The sequence below is a fragment of the Fukomys damarensis genome, unplaced genomic scaffold (assembly GCF_012274545.1).
Source record: "Fukomys damarensis isolate Sample0158 unplaced genomic scaffold, DMR_v1.0_HiC HiC_scaffold_12, whole genome shotgun sequence".
In the NCBI taxonomy this organism is placed as follows: domain Eukaryota; kingdom Metazoa; phylum Chordata; class Mammalia; order Rodentia; family Bathyergidae; genus Fukomys; species Fukomys damarensis.
The window spans coordinates 3,781,616-3,799,743 of NW_022900924.1; the positions used below are offsets into that span (position 1 = coordinate 3,781,616).

At 37.2% G+C, this 18,128-nt stretch overlaps 1 protein-coding gene across 5 annotated transcripts in view; it reads left to right on the plus strand.

The window, feature by feature from the left end:
• Positions 1–1,938: 1,938 nt before the first annotated feature.
• Mtmr3 (myotubularin related protein 3) overlaps positions 1,939–18,128 on the plus strand; it is a 75,499-nt gene continuing 59,309 nt past the window's right edge. For all 5 annotated transcript variants that reach the window (XR_004516753.1, XM_010603755.3, XM_010603758.2 and 2 more), the window contains exons 1-2: positions 1,939–2,001; positions 16,510–16,594. Coding sequence is in view for 4 of the 5 variants with exons in the window: in XM_010603755.3 (XP_010602057.1) it covers positions 16,592–16,594 (3 nt within the window). In the remaining variant the exon portion in view is untranslated. The remainder of the gene's footprint in view (positions 2,002–16,509; positions 16,595–18,128) is intronic.

Here is an 18,128-nt window from a genome sequence, read left to right on the forward strand (position 1 = left end):
TGTTTATGATTGAATCAAAGGACACTCAGCACAGGTGTGTGGGGAGATTGTCTTCTGTTTACTGAAAAATGTCCTGTCATTTGCTGAAAGCAGCCTGTTTGCTTTTGTCCTGTTTGTGAAGTACTGACTTAGGTTAGTCACAACGGTGATCACATAAACTATTCGTGCAGGTGTTGAATATGTCCATTCCCTCTTGCTCTTCTCAGGGCCTCCCTGTCTTTCTCTTAGTCTCTTAGTCATTATTTCATTATCCTTCCATAATGGGACTTTGACTATATCACCTTGTGTTCACCTCTCCAATGAAGTTAGTGATGGTAATAACTAATATCATATTATTTAATTTTTAAGTATATTGATATTTACATTCTTTTTAGGCTTCTAACAGTATATAAAATGTCTATTATAACTGTGTTGTGGTAAAAATGTTCAAATAATGTGAGAAAGATGTTACACTTTTGGTGATGAAATTTAAGGGTAAATTTAACACAGATTAATTTAAGGTTAACTAACCCCTGCTCCATCCATGTACCCCCCATCTGTTCATTAGTCCCTAATGTATTTAAATATCCCTCATAACTGGACCTTTTAGGTAATTCTTTAGCATAACCACATTCTACTGCTATAAATATGTGCATTTTCCAGGTCATCTAAACGCAACTACTTTTATTCTCTGAGGAATACATGACATGTATCATGGAAGTGTACCGTCTGGTACCAGAGAGTTTTTTTTTGGCTGGCAGTGTTTCACATTGATATGATTCCTTTCAATCAGGATAGTTGATTGTGAGTGATTAGAAGAGGAGTCATTGTTGGCATTGAAGCTGACTGTCTCAGCCTTTTTGTTGAGTCTGCCTTTCATTGGTCCATCTCTTGGAACTTCAAAGGCACCTGTGAAAATTTTACATAAATGCTTCTATATTAATGAATTGCTCATTTTTTGAAAGAGTAAATTGAATTGAATAATTTCTAAAACATGTCAGATGATTCTTAAAATAGTGATTTCCTTGGATTAAATATAGCATCATAAGTTTATTCTCACTCATTGATTTAGTATATATCTTGAGTCTAATCCTTTCCTTCTTGATTACCTTCTGGACATATATCTACTTGGGAGATCACCAGCATATCATTGCTGGCCAGCTTCCTTGGAATCTGTTCCTCATTTCTTAATATTATGGTCTTTTTTCTAATTCTGTTATTTTTAATTTAAATTTTTTGAGACAGGGTCTCCCTATGCAGTTCAACTTGGGCAGCCTTGAACTCATGATGTAGCTCAGGCTGGCCTCAACTCGCTGCAGTCCTCCTTACCTCAGCCTCCCAAGAGCTAGGATTACAGGAGTACACTACCATGCCTGCCTAATTCTTTGAGTTTTGATACTCTGAACAGTCTTGTTCTTTAAATCAGTTCCAAATGATGAATTGTGCCTGCAAATATTGAAAGAACTTATCAAAAAGGAATTAAAGTTGATTAGATCTTTTATTTCTGTAAAGTTCAGATTGTTGCCTAATGGCAACATGAATTCTTCGTGTTAACAAAAAAGATAGATCTCTTGGTTGAAACCAATTATTTGTACAGAAGATCTTAAATTAGTAAGTCCAAGCCTAGGGTGTCTGTGATCTTAGTTTTTAAGTTATCTGTTCCTTCAGAAATGACGTTTGCATGCCTGAGGAAAAACTCCTAAATAGGAGTATCACAAGGTTCCTGGAAAGCTCTGTTCTTGCAGCTCAGCAGTTCTGAAGGCTTGCTGAGGCCTGACTGGGTCCATTTTGCAGTTAAACATTGTATTATCCGTATTTGGCTAAACGGGTCACATTGCAATGATCTAAAAATCTATTGTCTTATTAGTCTTAATATAGAGAAAAATCTTGAAGGGAGACTTAAGTGGCTTAACTTGATTCTTAGGATATTTGCCGTTATAAAATAATTGTTTTTTTCATTTGCAGATTTCCTTGTGAAACCTTGTATGGTAGTAGAAAAATTCTCAGGACAAACTTCATTTGGTAAGCCCCCCCCCCATTCTTTCTGTGATAATTTAAGGAAGGGAAAAATTAATTTGTAGATTGATTGTGGAGACCTGGTCGTCTTTGTCCATAATTATTTAGATGAGTTTTTCTGTTTATTGTAATGCCCCTAGATTTTTTGTTTTCAGTAGGACTCAGGCCAGGTTACTGTATTCATATATAATTATGGCTTAATACAATGTTTTATGACTTGTATCTAAATTGTATTTTTATGAGTTGGAACACTAATCTTTTTTGTTTAAACAGTCCTCAGAAATCTTGAGTTTTTTAAAATTGAAATTTGGTTGTGTTTCCTTAAATTGGTATATATCTATATGAAAAGTAAAGCCTGTTATTACTGGAGTTAATAGTATAAATGTGAAGTTTCTCTAGAAAAACAAATTTGAAAACTCTGGTAGCCTCTTATGCAGGGTGGATATTAATCCCTGCCCTGTTTTATAATTTGTCCCTCTGATATAAGGGGACAAATGTAACTCCCAACCTGCTACATGTCAGATATGTTGAGTTAGTGTTCCCTGAAACTGAAGAATAGCTCCTGAGAGACAGGAGGGCACTCAAAAGTGCTACAGAGACCAGTTTTTTGAGAGTTTTATAGAGCAGAATAATGAGATGGGTACAAGTGGGTCAGATTATAATCAACCAATAAGATTATAAGTATAGCCACTTAGCTAATATTGATCAGTAGTAGCAAGGGCATATGGATGACATTGTTAACCTTGGTCGAGGATCTGTATTTCAGTCTAGTCTTAACTAGGTGGGAGAAGATGGCCCACCCCTAAATAGCTAATGATTTAATTCTGTGAGAAATCTCAAAAGGATGGTACCAGTAACCTCAAGATTTTGTTTATCTCTTACCCTTCGGGAAGTATGTAAATCCAGTCCTTGTGATTTTAATCTTCAGATGAGCCTCCAGCTACGGTTTTGTGTGTTTCCATCTTTTGCACTGACTCTGTCAAGGGTTGAGCCCTGTCTGAGTGCCTGTATTATTTCTACCTAATTTAGCTGTCTATAATACTTCTTTTCACAAACAGTGTCTGTCCCTTACTGCATGTTTATTACTGCCTGTTTATTTTAGGGAATTGTAATCCAGATTTGTTGAAAAGTTGTTGCATTGGCTTTAAATTTGTAAATCCAGGTCATTCCTTTGTTAGGTTCTTTGTCTTGCCATTGCCTCTAAAACAAGGATCAACCTCTGTAACATGACATATCTCTGTGTAAGTAAGCTTAAAACATCTGTAGCTAGTCATTTCTTCCCTGTTCATCTAGTTCCCTTCTTACTGTAGCCACATTGAACTTCTTCATATCTGCAAGTTTTGTTCTGTTTTGTTTTTTTTTGGTACCAGGGATCAAACTCAGGTCCTAGCCCTTGTGAGGCGGGCAGCAGAACCACTGAGCTAAATCCCCGGCCCTTCATATCTTTAAATACTCTCTGCTTTTTTTTGTGGGGGGCACTCTTATTCTGCTGCCTGTCCTATTTCTGTTGACCTGTTTGTTTCATAGCTTATAATCTTGGTGGTTCAACCATTAAAAATTTAAGTATTTCACAGAGCATTCTTTGAGTGCTTAGGTCAGAATCCATTTCTTTTGTCTTTGGTATTATGAAAATTTTATTGATTAGAGTTGTAATTTTTCTTTTGGTAAGAATAAGGGAGGAGAATAAATTGGTTTAAACAGAGATTGGTTATAACAATCCTGGTGGTGTAGGTTATTGGTTTGTTTTTTTTCCTCTGGATAATGAAAGATTGTAAAGTATATAATTTGTGTCCTTTGTCCAAGTTGCTTAGTATCTTACTCAGTTAAATTATTCTTGTTTACAAGTGTAAGTTTTGTTTTTAAGTAAGGAATTGGGCCACTTCCCCATACATAATAGGTGCTTGAAAGAAGAGATACCATGTTTACTAGGAAGATTAAATGTTGCTTTTGCTATTGGAGCCTGATCAGACCCCCAATCACCTGACCAAAGGTACGATGGCAGGATTAAACAAATGACAAGACAAGATCTTAATGCATAAATGGGGGACCCAGGATGGTCAAAGTTCTTATCTGACCAAGACACTGTCTCCTGGAGTTTTCCACTATGTATTGAACATGCAACTTCTAGTAGGGGTAAGAGGCGGTGGTGAGGGAACAGTGAAGTGGAGAGCACTGACGCAGGTTTCTAGCAACAAGGGAACAAAACATTCTAGCAAGAAACAGCTCAGAAATTAGTGGGAAAATTGTTTCTTCCCATGGATTAACTTTTGCCTCTATAGGAGTGTTCTGTACGAGTCACATTGCCCTTAGCTGCGCTGTTGTCTTGCCATCCAAGATGTCACAGTGTTGAGGATCATTGAGACGTTTGCTGTAGCCAGTGGTATAGGGAGTTGTTCTGTTCCCACACACCAACTGCTGGCTCTTCCGGCAAGCCATTGAGTGCTAATAGGCAGACTCAGACTTTAATATGAAAGGCCAATTTATGAATTGTAGCTTGCTCAGGGTGGTCTGCATCACTTTACTTTTGTAAAAATTTCTAAGAATTTTGTAAGAATTTCTAAGAAGTCACTAGATGATACTGTTGATGGAGTTGAGAAAATCTTTTCAGGTCCTCACTGTCAGATTCACATATATATTAAGAAAAGAGAAATTTGACCTTGATGTTTGGAGTGGGAACATTGTCCTTCATTTGGCCCAGGGAGGAGTAGTGCTTACAGACTTAACTTTACAGAAGGAAATGTAATCCAAACATTACCCAGATCCACAGTGTTTTTAGTGTTTACATTGCTATAATAATGAAATGAATATTGATTGTGAACTTTAAAACCAATCTGTAGATAATCATCAAAGACATATTTGTGAAACAATGAAAAAGTGTTACATTCTTATCTGAAGATACATGATCAGGATTTTGAGGGAAAGATATAAAATTTTAATTTTGATGCCAAGAAATATTATTTAAATGAATGTGTCCTAGATTAAAGGAGACCATAGATGTGACAAATGGGTCCAATATGTGATTGAGGGACAGATTCTTTATTAGAAGGGAGGGGTTACTATGAAGGATATGATTAGATCTGTTAACAGAAGTAGAGTTTAGGGGGTAAATTAGAGTATTGTTGATGTTAAATTTTCTGAATTTTTTAAACAGAAACTGGGTTAAGAGATTATCTTTATGTGCATGTGTGCACACACATGTGCATTCACCTGCACAAAAAGACAGTGTTGGGAACTGTCTTATTCACATTCTTTGTTTATAGTGGCTTGTTTTATTTAGCGAACTACAGGTTTTACCTGTAGAACCATGTACTGTTATTTATATCTAAACTGCACACAGAGCCATTGATTTATCTGATTCCCCCCCCCTTTCTTTTTGCAGTACTAGGGATTGAACCCAGGGATGCTCTGTGACTGAATACTTCCCCAGGACTCCTCACTCCCTCTTTCATATTAGGAGCCGGACTCTTGCTATGTTGCCCAGACTGATGTGGAACTTGCAACTTGCTATACTTTTGCCCCTGTTTCCTGAGTAATAGATGATGATGATAATTAGAGGTGTGAGACAGGATCTAGCTATGTAGTCCAGGCTGGTCTTGGACTCACTGTGCAGCCCGGGCTGGCCTAGAATTCATGGCAATCCTTCTGTCTCTGCCTCCCAAGTGCCGGGATCACATACATGTGCCACCATGCCTGTCTTTCCGTTTTAAAAACTTTTTTGTAGAATAATTTGTTTTTCTAATTATAAATGTAAATATCCTAAAGGGGTGACAAGGAAAAATCCTTATTCTCACTCTTTCCTAGGGAAGTGACATTGTTGATGTTGTTTAATTTTTCTGTACACATATAAGCACGCTTCCTAGTTAATGCAATAATGCTTATGCATATTTTTATCTTAAATTACAGAACATTTAAACTTCTTATTTATTTATTTATTTATTTATTTATTTATTTATTTATTTATTTATTTATTTATTTTGGTTTTTTGAGACAGGGTCTCACTATGTAGTTGAGACTGACCTGGGACTCACTGTGTAGCCCAGGCTGGTCTCTAACTCACAGCGATTCTCCTGCCTTAGCCTCCCCAGTGCTGGGATTATAGGCGGGTGCTACCACGCCCAGCTTTTTGTCAAATTTATAACTGTGTTGATGATTTAATTTTTTTGCACTTACAAGAATTGAACCTAGGGCCTTAGGCAAGTCCTCTACCACTGAGCTGCATTCCCCAGTCCTTTTAAATTTTAAAATTTTAGACAGGGCCAGCTAAGTTACCAAGGCTGGCCTTGAACCTCCTTTTATTTTTTCCCATTAAGTTTATTGGTTCATTAGGTGTAAAATACAGTTGCATTCATCACTGGGATCTTGTACCTTTACATGTATCTTGGATCCTATTTTTTTTTTTACCCTATTCCCCTGCCCTTCCTTCACCCTCATCCACCCTTCCCTATTTACAAAGATTTTGTTTCCATTTTTTCCTTTTTTAATATTTTTTCTTTTCCCCTCTCTCCTTTCCCCTACCCCTCCCACTTCTCCTGCTCCTTTAGACCTTTTCTTTCTATTTCATGTTGTCATTTATACATTTCAGTCCTTATTTACACTTTTGGTTTTTCATACCAGAGAAACTATTTGGTATTTACACGTGCATATCCTATTTATTTCACTTAGAGTATGGCCTCAATGTGCATCCACTTAGCTATAAATGTCTAGTTTCTCGTTCTTTATGGCTGAGTAGTACTCCATTTTATTAAAAAAAACAAAACAAAAGACATCTTCATCCAGTCTGCAGTTGATGGGCAATTGGGCTGTTTCCAAGCTTTAGCTGTTACAAACTGTGCCGCTATAAACATGCGTGTGCATATATTGCTGTATGATTGTTTTAAATCTTTTGGGAAAATACCCAGCAGAGGAATAGCTGGTCAAATGGGACCTGTAATCCTAGTTTTTGGAGGTATCTCCATATAGATTTCCACAGTGGTTGCACCAGTCTGCTCTCCCACTGACAATGGAGAAGGATTTCTTTCACCCCACAACCCTGCCAGCATGTTATTGGTCTTGAACTTTCAGTCTTCCTGCTGAAGCTTCCCAAGTAGGTAGGTGTGTTCTATAAATTGTTTTTATAAATAGAAGAGTATGTATGCGCAGGTTTTGGCAATAATTACCTTTGTGCACCCTCTTCCCTCCAAAATTGATATTTTCATCTAGTAAATTCATGTTTAAGAATTAGGGCTGCAGAAATAATAACTTGTATAGGCATATGGGTAAGGAATGTTTTATGGCTTTTTTTGGTGGTAACAGAAACAACATAAATATCTTACCAGTTTCTGTAGTTACAGCATTTTGGGATATAATGGAATACGGAACTGCCACCCAAGAGTATATACTGTACTAATTCAGAAATTATTGGGCATATTAGTGGAAGAAAATAAGTTGGAGAACAATAAATACAGTATGACCCTATCATTCCCCACTTTCGGAGGTAATTTATGTGTATTTATATATATGCCTAGAAAAGTGACCAGATACCAATATAAAATAGTTAATAGTGGTTGTACTTATGTGTAGGTGAACCAAGGGGTAGCAAGGATAACCAAGGGGTAGTGAGGAGAAAACTTATTTTTACAATAATAATTATTGAAAGAGAACTCACAGACTGCACAATTGACCTATTTAAAGCATATGATTCTTATAACTCAGTGTATTCACAGAATTGTGCGGTTATCACCAGGGTCAACTTTAGGACATTTTCACTGCCTCAATGAGGAACTCCATATCACTTAGCTGTCACCTCTTATTATCCTTCATTTCACCTAGCTGTAAGCAATCACTAATTTACTTTCCTTCTTCTCTTTTTTGGTACCGGTGATTGAACTCAGGTCCTTGCTCATGTGAGGCAGGCAGCATAACCAACTGAGCTAAACCCCAGCCCCAATTTACTTTCTATCTATATGTGATCTCCTTTTTCTGAACAGTTTACATAAATTCATGTTATATATGGTCTTTTATGTCTGGTTTCTTTTACTTAGAGATTCATCTATATTGAAATATTTATTTCATTCCTTTTAATGACCGAATGATATTCTGTTGTATGGATATATTTATATATTTATTCATTCATCCATAGACATTTGGATTGTTTCCATCTTTTGGCTATTTTGAATAATTCTGATATAAACATGTATAAGTTTTTTGTTTTGTTTAGTTTTGAGACAGGGTCTGCCTTGCTATGCAGTTCAGGCTGGCCTTGAACTCACTATGTAGATCAGGCTGGTCTTGAACTCGAGGCAATCAGTCCTCCTGCCTCAGCTTCCTGAGTCATGGAATTAGAGTGTGTATAAGTTTTATGTGGATACATGGATATGTGTTTTATGTGGATATGTGTTCTTATTTTCTTGGGTAGATAATATAGGAGTGGAATTAACTGGGTCAGATGGTAACTTTTGTTGTTTGAGAAACTGCCGAACTATTTTTTCTTAGAGGCCACACCATTTTACATTCCCAGTAGCAGTGTGAGAAGGTGTTCATGTCGCATACATACATTTAAAAAATTTCTTACAATGAGCATGGATTATTATGACTAAAAACTTATGTGATAAACTGCTTGTCAGTAATGGCTCACTGTTTTCCTTTCGTGCTGACAGTGTAACTACCATGCGGGGGTGGGGGCAAGTTTTGCAAGTAAGGGTCTACGATGATCTCTAAATATCATATCTGATTGGTGTAGGGTGTGTGTGTATGTTTGCATGTGTGCTGTTTAGGATTGAATGCTGAGCTATATCCCTAGCCCTGTGCTTTTTTTTTTGTTTTGTTTTGTTTTTGATACTGGGGATCAAACTTGGGCCCTTGCGCTTGTGAGCCAGGCAGGCAGAGGAACCACTAAGCCAAACCCCCAGCCCTGAGCTTTGTAGTTTAAAAAGGAATCGTTAGCAGCTGCTTAATTCAAGTTGGTTGTAGACTTGTAGACTTAACTGTGATCTTAGCAAATCTATCTTTTCTCAGATAAGCAGCACTCCCTCCCCACCCCACCCCCGTACGGGGGATCAAACTTGGGCCCTTGTACTTCTGAGGCAGGCAGAGAAACCACTGCACCAAATCCCTGGCTAGCACCTCTTATTTTGAACTATTTTTCTGTTTTCTTTTATTTTTCTTCCTAGATTATAAATTCTGTAATCTCCCTTACCTCCTTCATTCAGGTGTTTGCCTTGTGTTATATACTCCAAAATACCTTTCAGATGCTTAAGCTTTTCTTCTGCCTGTGCCTTCTTTGTTCTAAATCAAAATACCTATCTTCTTCCTGTAATTGTGTTCTGATTATTTTTATTTGTTCCCACTAATTCATCACATAGCAGCGAGAATAATCTTAAAATCAAATCATGTTACTCTGCTCTTTAAGACCTGTAAATGGAGCCCTCTTGCGCTTGTAATACAATCCTTTTTTAAAAATTACTATCTTGTTTTCCTGGTTTTTTTGAGATAGGGTCTCGCTGTGTAGTTCAGGCTGGCTTTGAAATCACCGTGTAGTCTAGGCTGTTCTCAAATTTACAGTGATCCTCCTGGCTCAGTCTCCCGAGTGCTGGAATTACAGGTGTGGTTAACCACGCCTGGTTAAAATTACTCTTTTTTGGTTTTTTGGAGACAAGTTCTCACTGTATAGTTCAGACTGACCTTGAACTCAGTATGTACACCTGGCTAGCCTTAAACTTGCCTTGATCCTCAGCATCCAAGTGTTAGGATTATGTCCTTTTAAAATTTCTTTTATCACATTTAGCATAGCTTGTATGAATATCTGTATGGGTCTTTTACACTGTAATATAAATACACTAGAACAGGAACCAACATAGTTGTTGATCAACTGTCTGATCATAGTAGGTTCTTGATGTATTTATTTTGTGATACTAGGGCTTGCATATCCCCAGTTCTAGGGTTTTGGGGGGTGCACTGTGGGTACTGATGCTTCATTGCACAGGCTCTGCTCAAAACTGTGATCCTTCTGCCTCAGCCTCCCAGAGTGCTAAGATTACAGGCATGGACCACCACACCCTGCTCTGGATAATTTTTGAGTGAAGTGTAGTGCACTGTTTTTTATTTGGTGTAGAAATAGAAGATACTGATTCTAGATGAATGATATTTAAGACTTCCATGCTAAGTGGCAAATATTCTGATATTTATGTACTTGTTAAAAAAATTAGACTTGACTGGGGAGATAGCTTGTATGTATATCTTCTGATCAAAAGTTTTTAATTGGAATTTGATTTCTAGCTCATTGTTACTGCATGAATGCATTTCACATGGGACGTCTAACTCTGTGATGCCTGTGCAAGTTTGTTCTAATTTTTCTCTGGAAAATTACTAAACTCTAAATATGTCCTGATGTTTATTGCATGAACACTGCTTTGATGATGGCTAAAATGTTGATTTTTGAAATTCTCCAACAATTTAGAACAATATATTTTTAAATTGACATAACAGTAACTGTACCTATTTATGGGGTAGAGTGCACAGTAAGCCATGAGTCCATCAGGGGAGTGGCATATCTATCACCTAAGACATCATTTCTTTGTGTTGGGAACATATAAAATCTTCTGGCTATTTTGAGATAATTATTGTTAACAATAGTTACCCTATTGCTCTGTATGTAGAACATTAGAAGTTATTCCTTGTATCCAGCTATACCCCCAATACCCACTAACTGTCTTGTCTACATTTCCTCTTTTGACACCTTTCCAAGGCTCTAGTAACGCTATTCTGTTCTTTACCTTTTTGAAATTAACCTTTTGGCTTCCATATATAAGTGAAAACATGGAGTATTTGTCTTTCTGTTTCTCATGTATTCCACTTACCAGTGCCCTCCAGTTACATCCATGTTGCTATGACAGAATTTCATTCTTTTTTTGATTGAGTTATATTCCGTTGTGCTTATCCCCCCCCATTCATTAATGGTCACTCAGGTTGATTCTGTATGTGAGTTGTTTTGAATAGTGATTAAAAAACATGGGAGTGTGGATATATCTTTGACATACAAACTCCTTTGGCTATATACTCAATAAGATGCTGGATCATATATTTAACTGGCTGTTTTCAGGTAGAAAAATTGTGGTGGTTAGATAAACTTTTTATATGAAAATTTCAGATACAGAGAAAACATTTCATAAATTATCTCCATTTACTTGTCTCTTTAGTCTCCAGAGGTTACCCACTCAACCCATCTTGTTTCATAAGGCACTCCTCATTTTACCTACTCTTCGTGTATCACTTCACCTGTATGTATGTCAGTGGTATATTTAAAAAACTTTTTAATAAAGACTGTAACCACATACAAACAGCCCTTTACCACAGTAGCATTATCAGTTATATAAAGCATTAATAGTAGTTAATATCAAGTATGTGATCAGATTTCTCATAGTACTGGGGATTGAACTTTTTTATATTGTATTTTGAGACAAGGTCTCTCTGAGTCACTTACTGTTTTGTTTGTTTGTTTGTTTGTTTTTTGGTCCTGATGATCGAACTTGGGTCCTTGCGCTTTTGTGGCATGTGGTGGCACCACTGAGCTAAATCCCCAGTCTCACTGTATATTAAGACATGGTCTCTCTGAGTCACTAAGTTGCCCAGGCTGTTTGAACTTTTGATTTTCCTGCCTCAGCCTCCCAGAGTGCTGGCATTACGAGTGTGCACCACTATGTCCAGTGTTCATTTATTTTTGTACTTTGTTTGAATTAGGATCTAAATACATAATGTCCACATATTACATTTGGCTGAAATGGTCACTTGTGTCTCTCTTAATCTAGAAGTTTCCCTCCCATCTCATTTGTCTTGTAGTTTACTTAATGAATTGGTGTTATTCTCCTTTAGAGAAGATCACTATTTGCATCCTGTATTTCATTAGCAGTTGTAAAATAGTGCTGTTTTGTCTCTCTCCATATATTAGGTAGAACATTTCTGTCACAACCACTTGATTCTTCACAGTTGAATTTGGATATGCAAGGCAGGGTAAACACTTCTTTCTCCTTAACCAGTTTTCAAAAGCAAGAGGTTGATTCCCTAGCCTTTTCCAGCCGTGGTGGTGGTGGTGGTGGTGGTGGTGGGGTGTGTGTGTGTGTGTGTGTGTGTGTGAGACATCTGAGAGGGCACAACACAATGTGTTTCATTAAGAACTCTTATCTATACATAATTAAACCTCAGTCCATTGTACTTACCTGCATTTGCTCAAATTACTCCATTTTTGGCCAGTGAATCTGTTTTAAATTGACTCCTGAGTGGTTTTGTTTGTTTGTTTGTTTTTTGAGACAGAGTCTCACTATGTAGTTGAGACAGACCTGGAACTCATTGTGTAGCTCAGGCTGGTCTCGAACTCACAGCTATCCTCCTGCCTCAGCCTCCTGAATGCTGGGATTACAGGAGTGCACCATCACATTCGGCTTTTTTTTAAAAACAAAACTTTAGTAGTTTGATAGTTTTCCCTTGCTTTCCAATTTAATAAAATGTCCGGGAATCAATTTGTACAGTTTTTGTTCTAGACCCGAAATTGGTTATTTTTTTTCTAGGGAAGCCTGGCTTCTTTTGAACTGACAGTTCATTTTTAGAGATTATAGTTTATGTTCTTAGAATGCACATTGCTGCTTGGTTGATTCCATACTTTTTTGCAGTACAGTTATTTCTAGTATTTCCTGAGGAGTTTGATTATATTCATACTTTTGACCCACCTTTAAAAAATTGATTGATGTAACTCATATCACATAAAATACAATATTTTTAAAAATACAATTTAGTGGCCCTTAGTATATTTGTTATGATGTATAGACATCATCATTGTCTAATTTCAGGACATTTCCATCACCCTATAAAGATCCCCTATTCAGTACCACTAATAGTCCCTATTCCTTTCTCAACCCAGCCCAAGCCAGCCACTGACCTATTTTCTGTCTCTGGATTTACCTATTCTAGGTATTTCATGTAAATGGTATTTTAGTTTGTGGCCTTTTTTTGGTCCCAGATTCATCCACGTTGTGTCATATGTCAATATTTCCCTTTTATTGCTGAATATGTATATACATTTTGCTTATGTATTCATAAACTAATGTACATTGAGTTTGTTTCTGCCTTTTGGACCTGAAGAACAATGCTCCTGTGAACATTTGTGTATAAGTTTTGGACATATTTTTACTTCTCTTGACTCATATATTCAACAGAGGAGTTGATGGGATGTGTTGTGACTTTTGGAGGGTACTAGGGATTGAATATTGGGGTGCTGTACCTCTGAGCAGTAATCTCTACCCCTGCCTTTTGGTACCAGGAATTGAACTCAGGGCCTTGTGCTTGCCAGGCAGGTGCTGCACCACTGAGCTACATCCCTGGCACCCCCTACCCCCTTCTTTTTGAGACAAAGTCTTTCTGTGTAGTTCAGGCTGGCCTTAAATTCACTAAGGTGGCCCAGGCTTGTCTCAAAACTTGTAGCAATCCTCCTGTTTTACCCTCTGAGTTCTGGGATTACAGGTGTGTGTCACCATGCCTGGCATCTCCAGCCCTTGTTTTTAAAATAGTAATAATTATTATTGTTGTTATTTTATTTTTGGCACCCGGGGATTGAACCTCAGGACCTTGAGCTTGCAAGGCAAGCGTGGTGCTACTGAGCTAAATCCCCAGCCCCCTTGTTTTTTATTTTGAGGGTGCCTGGGAGTTTACAATTCTCTTGGCCTAGCCTATGAGTAGCTTGGATTACATGTGTGTGCCTCCATCCCTCACTACATGTGGTGACTCTGTAACATATTTAGGGACTGCTAACCTCTTACAGAACTTACAGTGTTTTATATTCCCATCAACATTGTGTGAAGATTTCAAGTTCTTCCCATTCCACCTATATTTTTGATATTTTGTTAGTGTGATTATGTTTTGAATTATCTAATAAAAATTTTGCAAAATATACCAACTTTCCTTGGGTTTAGGTTGTTTAAGATGCAGCAGTTTGGGCTGGGTGTGTGTGGTAGTTCAGTGGTAGAGCATTTATCAGGTATGAGGCCCTGTGTTCAATTCCCAGTACTCTCCCCCTAAGAAAGATGAAGCAGTTTGTGTATATAATGCTGTCATTAGTAATTTTAGTGTAAAGCACAACTTTTTTTGCATAATGTTAGGATGGTTTTTTAAAAGTTCAAGTTCAAGCCAGGCATGGTGGCACACACCTGTAATCCCAGCACCTGGGAGGCTGAGGCAGGAGAATTGCTGTGAGTCTGAGACCACCCTAGGCTACAATAGAGAGTTCCAGGTCAGTCTCAACTACATAGTGAGACCCTGCCGCAAAAAGTGTTTCTAATTTTTATTATTATTATTATTATTATTATTATTATTATTATTATTATTATTATTGATACTGGGGATCAAACTTGGGTCCTTGCACTTACGAGGCAGGCAGTGGAACCACTAAGCTAAATCCCCGGCCCCAAGGTGTTTCTAATTTAAAAAGTTTCTTTACAACAGCCACTTTAATAAGTCCGTGCTCTGAAATTATTTCTTTGCGCGCCCCCCCCCTTTTGTACTGGGGCTCAAACTCGGGACTTTGCGCTTGCAAGGTAGGCATGGTGCCACTGAGCTAAACCCCTGGGTTCTGCCCCTCTTTTTATTTTATTTATTTATTTTGGGTACCAGGGATCAAACTTGGGACCTTGTGCTGTGAGGCAGGTGGCACCACTGAGCTAAATCCCTGTCCTCCACCCCTCTTTTTAATTAATATAATAAGTGCCCCCTTTGTCACATCCTTACCATCCTATCTAAAATGACATTTCTTTTGCTTTGTACCCCCGTCCCTGCTTTATTTGCTTTGCAACACCAGCTGTCTGACATTGGGTCCCTATTTGTTTTTCTTGAGGAGGGTAGAGAATGAAGTGCAGACAATGCCTGGAGTGTAGAAAGTATTGAGTAAGTGTTAAGAGTAGTAAATGAATAAATGAAATCATGTTATATTTTGAATTCTTGAGCTAAGTCCGATCACAAAGATATGGTTTAGATTTGAAGGAATAGTAACAGTATTTCTGACTTTGGCTTATTATTGAATCATTTGGTTCTCTCTCCTTCATTCTTCTCGCCTCTCAAGCATGCTGGAGTATGCTGAGCTCTGACTTTGGCCTTCTTCACCTTTTTGCACATACTTGCTCCTGAGTTGTGGCTTTTATGCCATCCATACACTATCATCGCTGATGTCCCTCTTCTTGCTCTCCAGTCTTGATTTCCAGTCTTGTTTATTGAGCACTTTACTTGGTGAGTGTCTTCAATTGGAAATTTAACAGGCATCTCAAACATGAGTCTAAAACAGAACCCTTATTCATATTGTTCTCCCTTATCTCTCTGTGGGAGACAGAATCCATTTTTCTTGTGGGCATCAGTAAATGGGAAATCCTGGCTTTCAGTTGTGTAGGCAGAAAGTTTGACTTCTTGCTCTTTTCTTCTCTCTCTCTCTCCTTCAGACAGGGTCTTTCTGTGTAGTGTGTTGGCCTTGAATTCACAATCCTTTTCGCTTAGCCTTTGGATTGCTAGGATTACAGGTGTGTGCAACCACACTTGGCTTCGTTATGTCACTCTTTAAGTCATTAGCTCAAATCTTGTGAACAGTACTTTGAAAGTATATCTGCAGTATCCTACCATTTCTATCGCTACTGCCCTGTAAACACTGTATTGTTTGGATTGTTACAGTAGCCTTCAAACTCATCTCCCTCTTCTTTCTTTGTTTCTCATCCTCAGCAACCTAGACTGCATCTCATCCAACAGCCAGAATTATATGATGCCACTTCTCTTCTTACAAACCTCCAACAACACATAATCTGGCCGCTATTATTCTATTTACTCACTTAACACTGCTCTTACCGAGCTTATGTTGAATATTGAAACTCAACTCCCTAAAATATTCTCTTTTCATAGAATTCTGGCAAATCAGAAGTGTTGGCTTTTCATGAAACTGTTATTCAAAGAAAAGGGCAACTTTGAAAGATGATGTATAGAACTCTTTTTACATTTCTAGTTGGGTATTTTCCCCCTTATTTCTTGTTTTAAAACATCTAGGCAAAAGATACTAGTACAATGTAAGTTTTCAGGTGTGTATAGACTATTGGGAGTAATCAGGTGGTTTGTTCATGTTTTGCTTATTACTAAGACAGTTTTCTTCCTGCAGATAGGGAGATCCATTTTGAATAAGATAATGACACAAACATCCTGAAAAATTGTGAGAATATTGTTTTTGCATTTGCAGATTGATTTTAATTATTGCTTTATTATTTTCACCCAAGGCTTAAAGTATTTTTTGTATAGGAATGTTAGTATTTGCTACCTTTTTAATAGAACTTGGTTAAGTCCAGAAGGATTTATACAAAAGCATTTATCAGATTTGACTGGCTGATATTCAACTTATTCTTGGCTGATTCTGGTTAGATTTTTAGGTCCATGTATATGTATGTAGTCCATTTAATTACAGTTTAGTTAATTATGGGAAAAACTATTGCCAATTTTGCTTTTTTTTCTTCCTCTTTTAAATAAAAGATCTGACCCTAAGAGAAAGAAGAGCCTTGTCAGACACTGAAGAAGGGACGAGGATCTCTCCTCTTAAACTGGGACTCTTGTCATGGTAAGTACAAGGAAATAAAAGAATTGGAGTTGAACTCAACCTTGATAATTCAAGTGAACACTAATGAATTCACAGTTTCCCATTTCTGTTTTTATAAGAAATCATTTTATTTCCCTTTCATAGAACTCTCTTCTTGTCTCCTTTCTCTTATATACTAAATAGTAGTAAAGGTAGAATACTGCACTGTACAGAGCACTTTTATTTCTGTTGACTTGAATCCTATGAATTCAGTAATGTGTCTCATTAAGTCAGCTGGTAAATGGAATCAAAGTTGTTTAGCATATGGTTCTTGTCCTTTCTTTTGGTACTGGGCATCGAACTCAACACCTTTTATTTGTGAGGCATGTGTGGTGCCGCTGAGCTAAAATCCCCATCCCTCTTGTATTCTTTTTTTTTTTTTTTTTTTTTCCCACACAGGGTCTCACTATGTAGTTGAGACTGACCTGGAACTCACTGTGTAGCTCAGACTGGTCTTGAACTCACAGTGATCCTCCTGCCTCAGCCTCCGAGTGCTGGAATTACAGGCATACGCCACCACGCCTGGCCCTCTTGGACTCTTTTTTTTAAAAATATTTTTTTTTCTTTTTATTGAGGTTATTGGTACAATCTAGGTATACAATAGAATTACATTCATCATTGGGATTCTGTACCTTTACATAATAGGTCTTGATTCTCATTTTTCTCCTTGTCCCTGCCCTCCCTCCACCCCCCCATACAAACACTTTATTTCCATTTTTTCAGTTTCTCATATTTTTTTCCTCTCCCTTATTACCTTTCCCACTTTCCCTACACCTTTAGCCCTTTAAATCCTATTTCACATTATTAATTGTCTCATTAGGATCCTGTGTACTATTATAGTTTTTCACACCAAAGAAACTATTCGGTATTTCAGTTAAAGAAATCTCTGTATGAACATTAAAAATAGGGAATCCTAAAATAAAACTAAAAAGGAAAGTAAAAGAGAAAAGGCAATGATGTAACATCAAAATAATCCTTAATTCTGGAGATGAAAATGGTCCCTGAACATATTTAAATTGCTTCTTGCTCTCTTGGACTCTTTTTTAATACCATCTTTATAGTGGTGCAGCTCAGAGGTAGAGCATATATGTTCTATGCAAAAGGTCATCAGTTCAATCCCCAGAAACCAAAAAATAAAATCTAGGAAGCAGGATATAGTAAAAATGCTTTGTGCTTATTAGTTTAGGTATATGTAAAATTGTGAGATCATCTGCATATGCTTTTTGTTCATAAAGTCATACTGTGTATAACATTTTGAAATGTGTATTTGTTGAATGGCTAAATTATGCTAATACACATTATCTTACATAGCATACTTTTTTTTTTTTTTTTTTTAATAAATTTACCTTTTGGACAGAAGCAGTTTCCTACAGTTCCGATTGTGTCTTTTTAAAAGCATATTTTGATCACGTAATAGATAGCACAGCTCTGAATACCTATGCTTAAATCTTTGACTAAAAGAGTGAATGAATATAACAGTGACTTGTAGGCCATTTAGGGTTCAGTGTAGACAGAG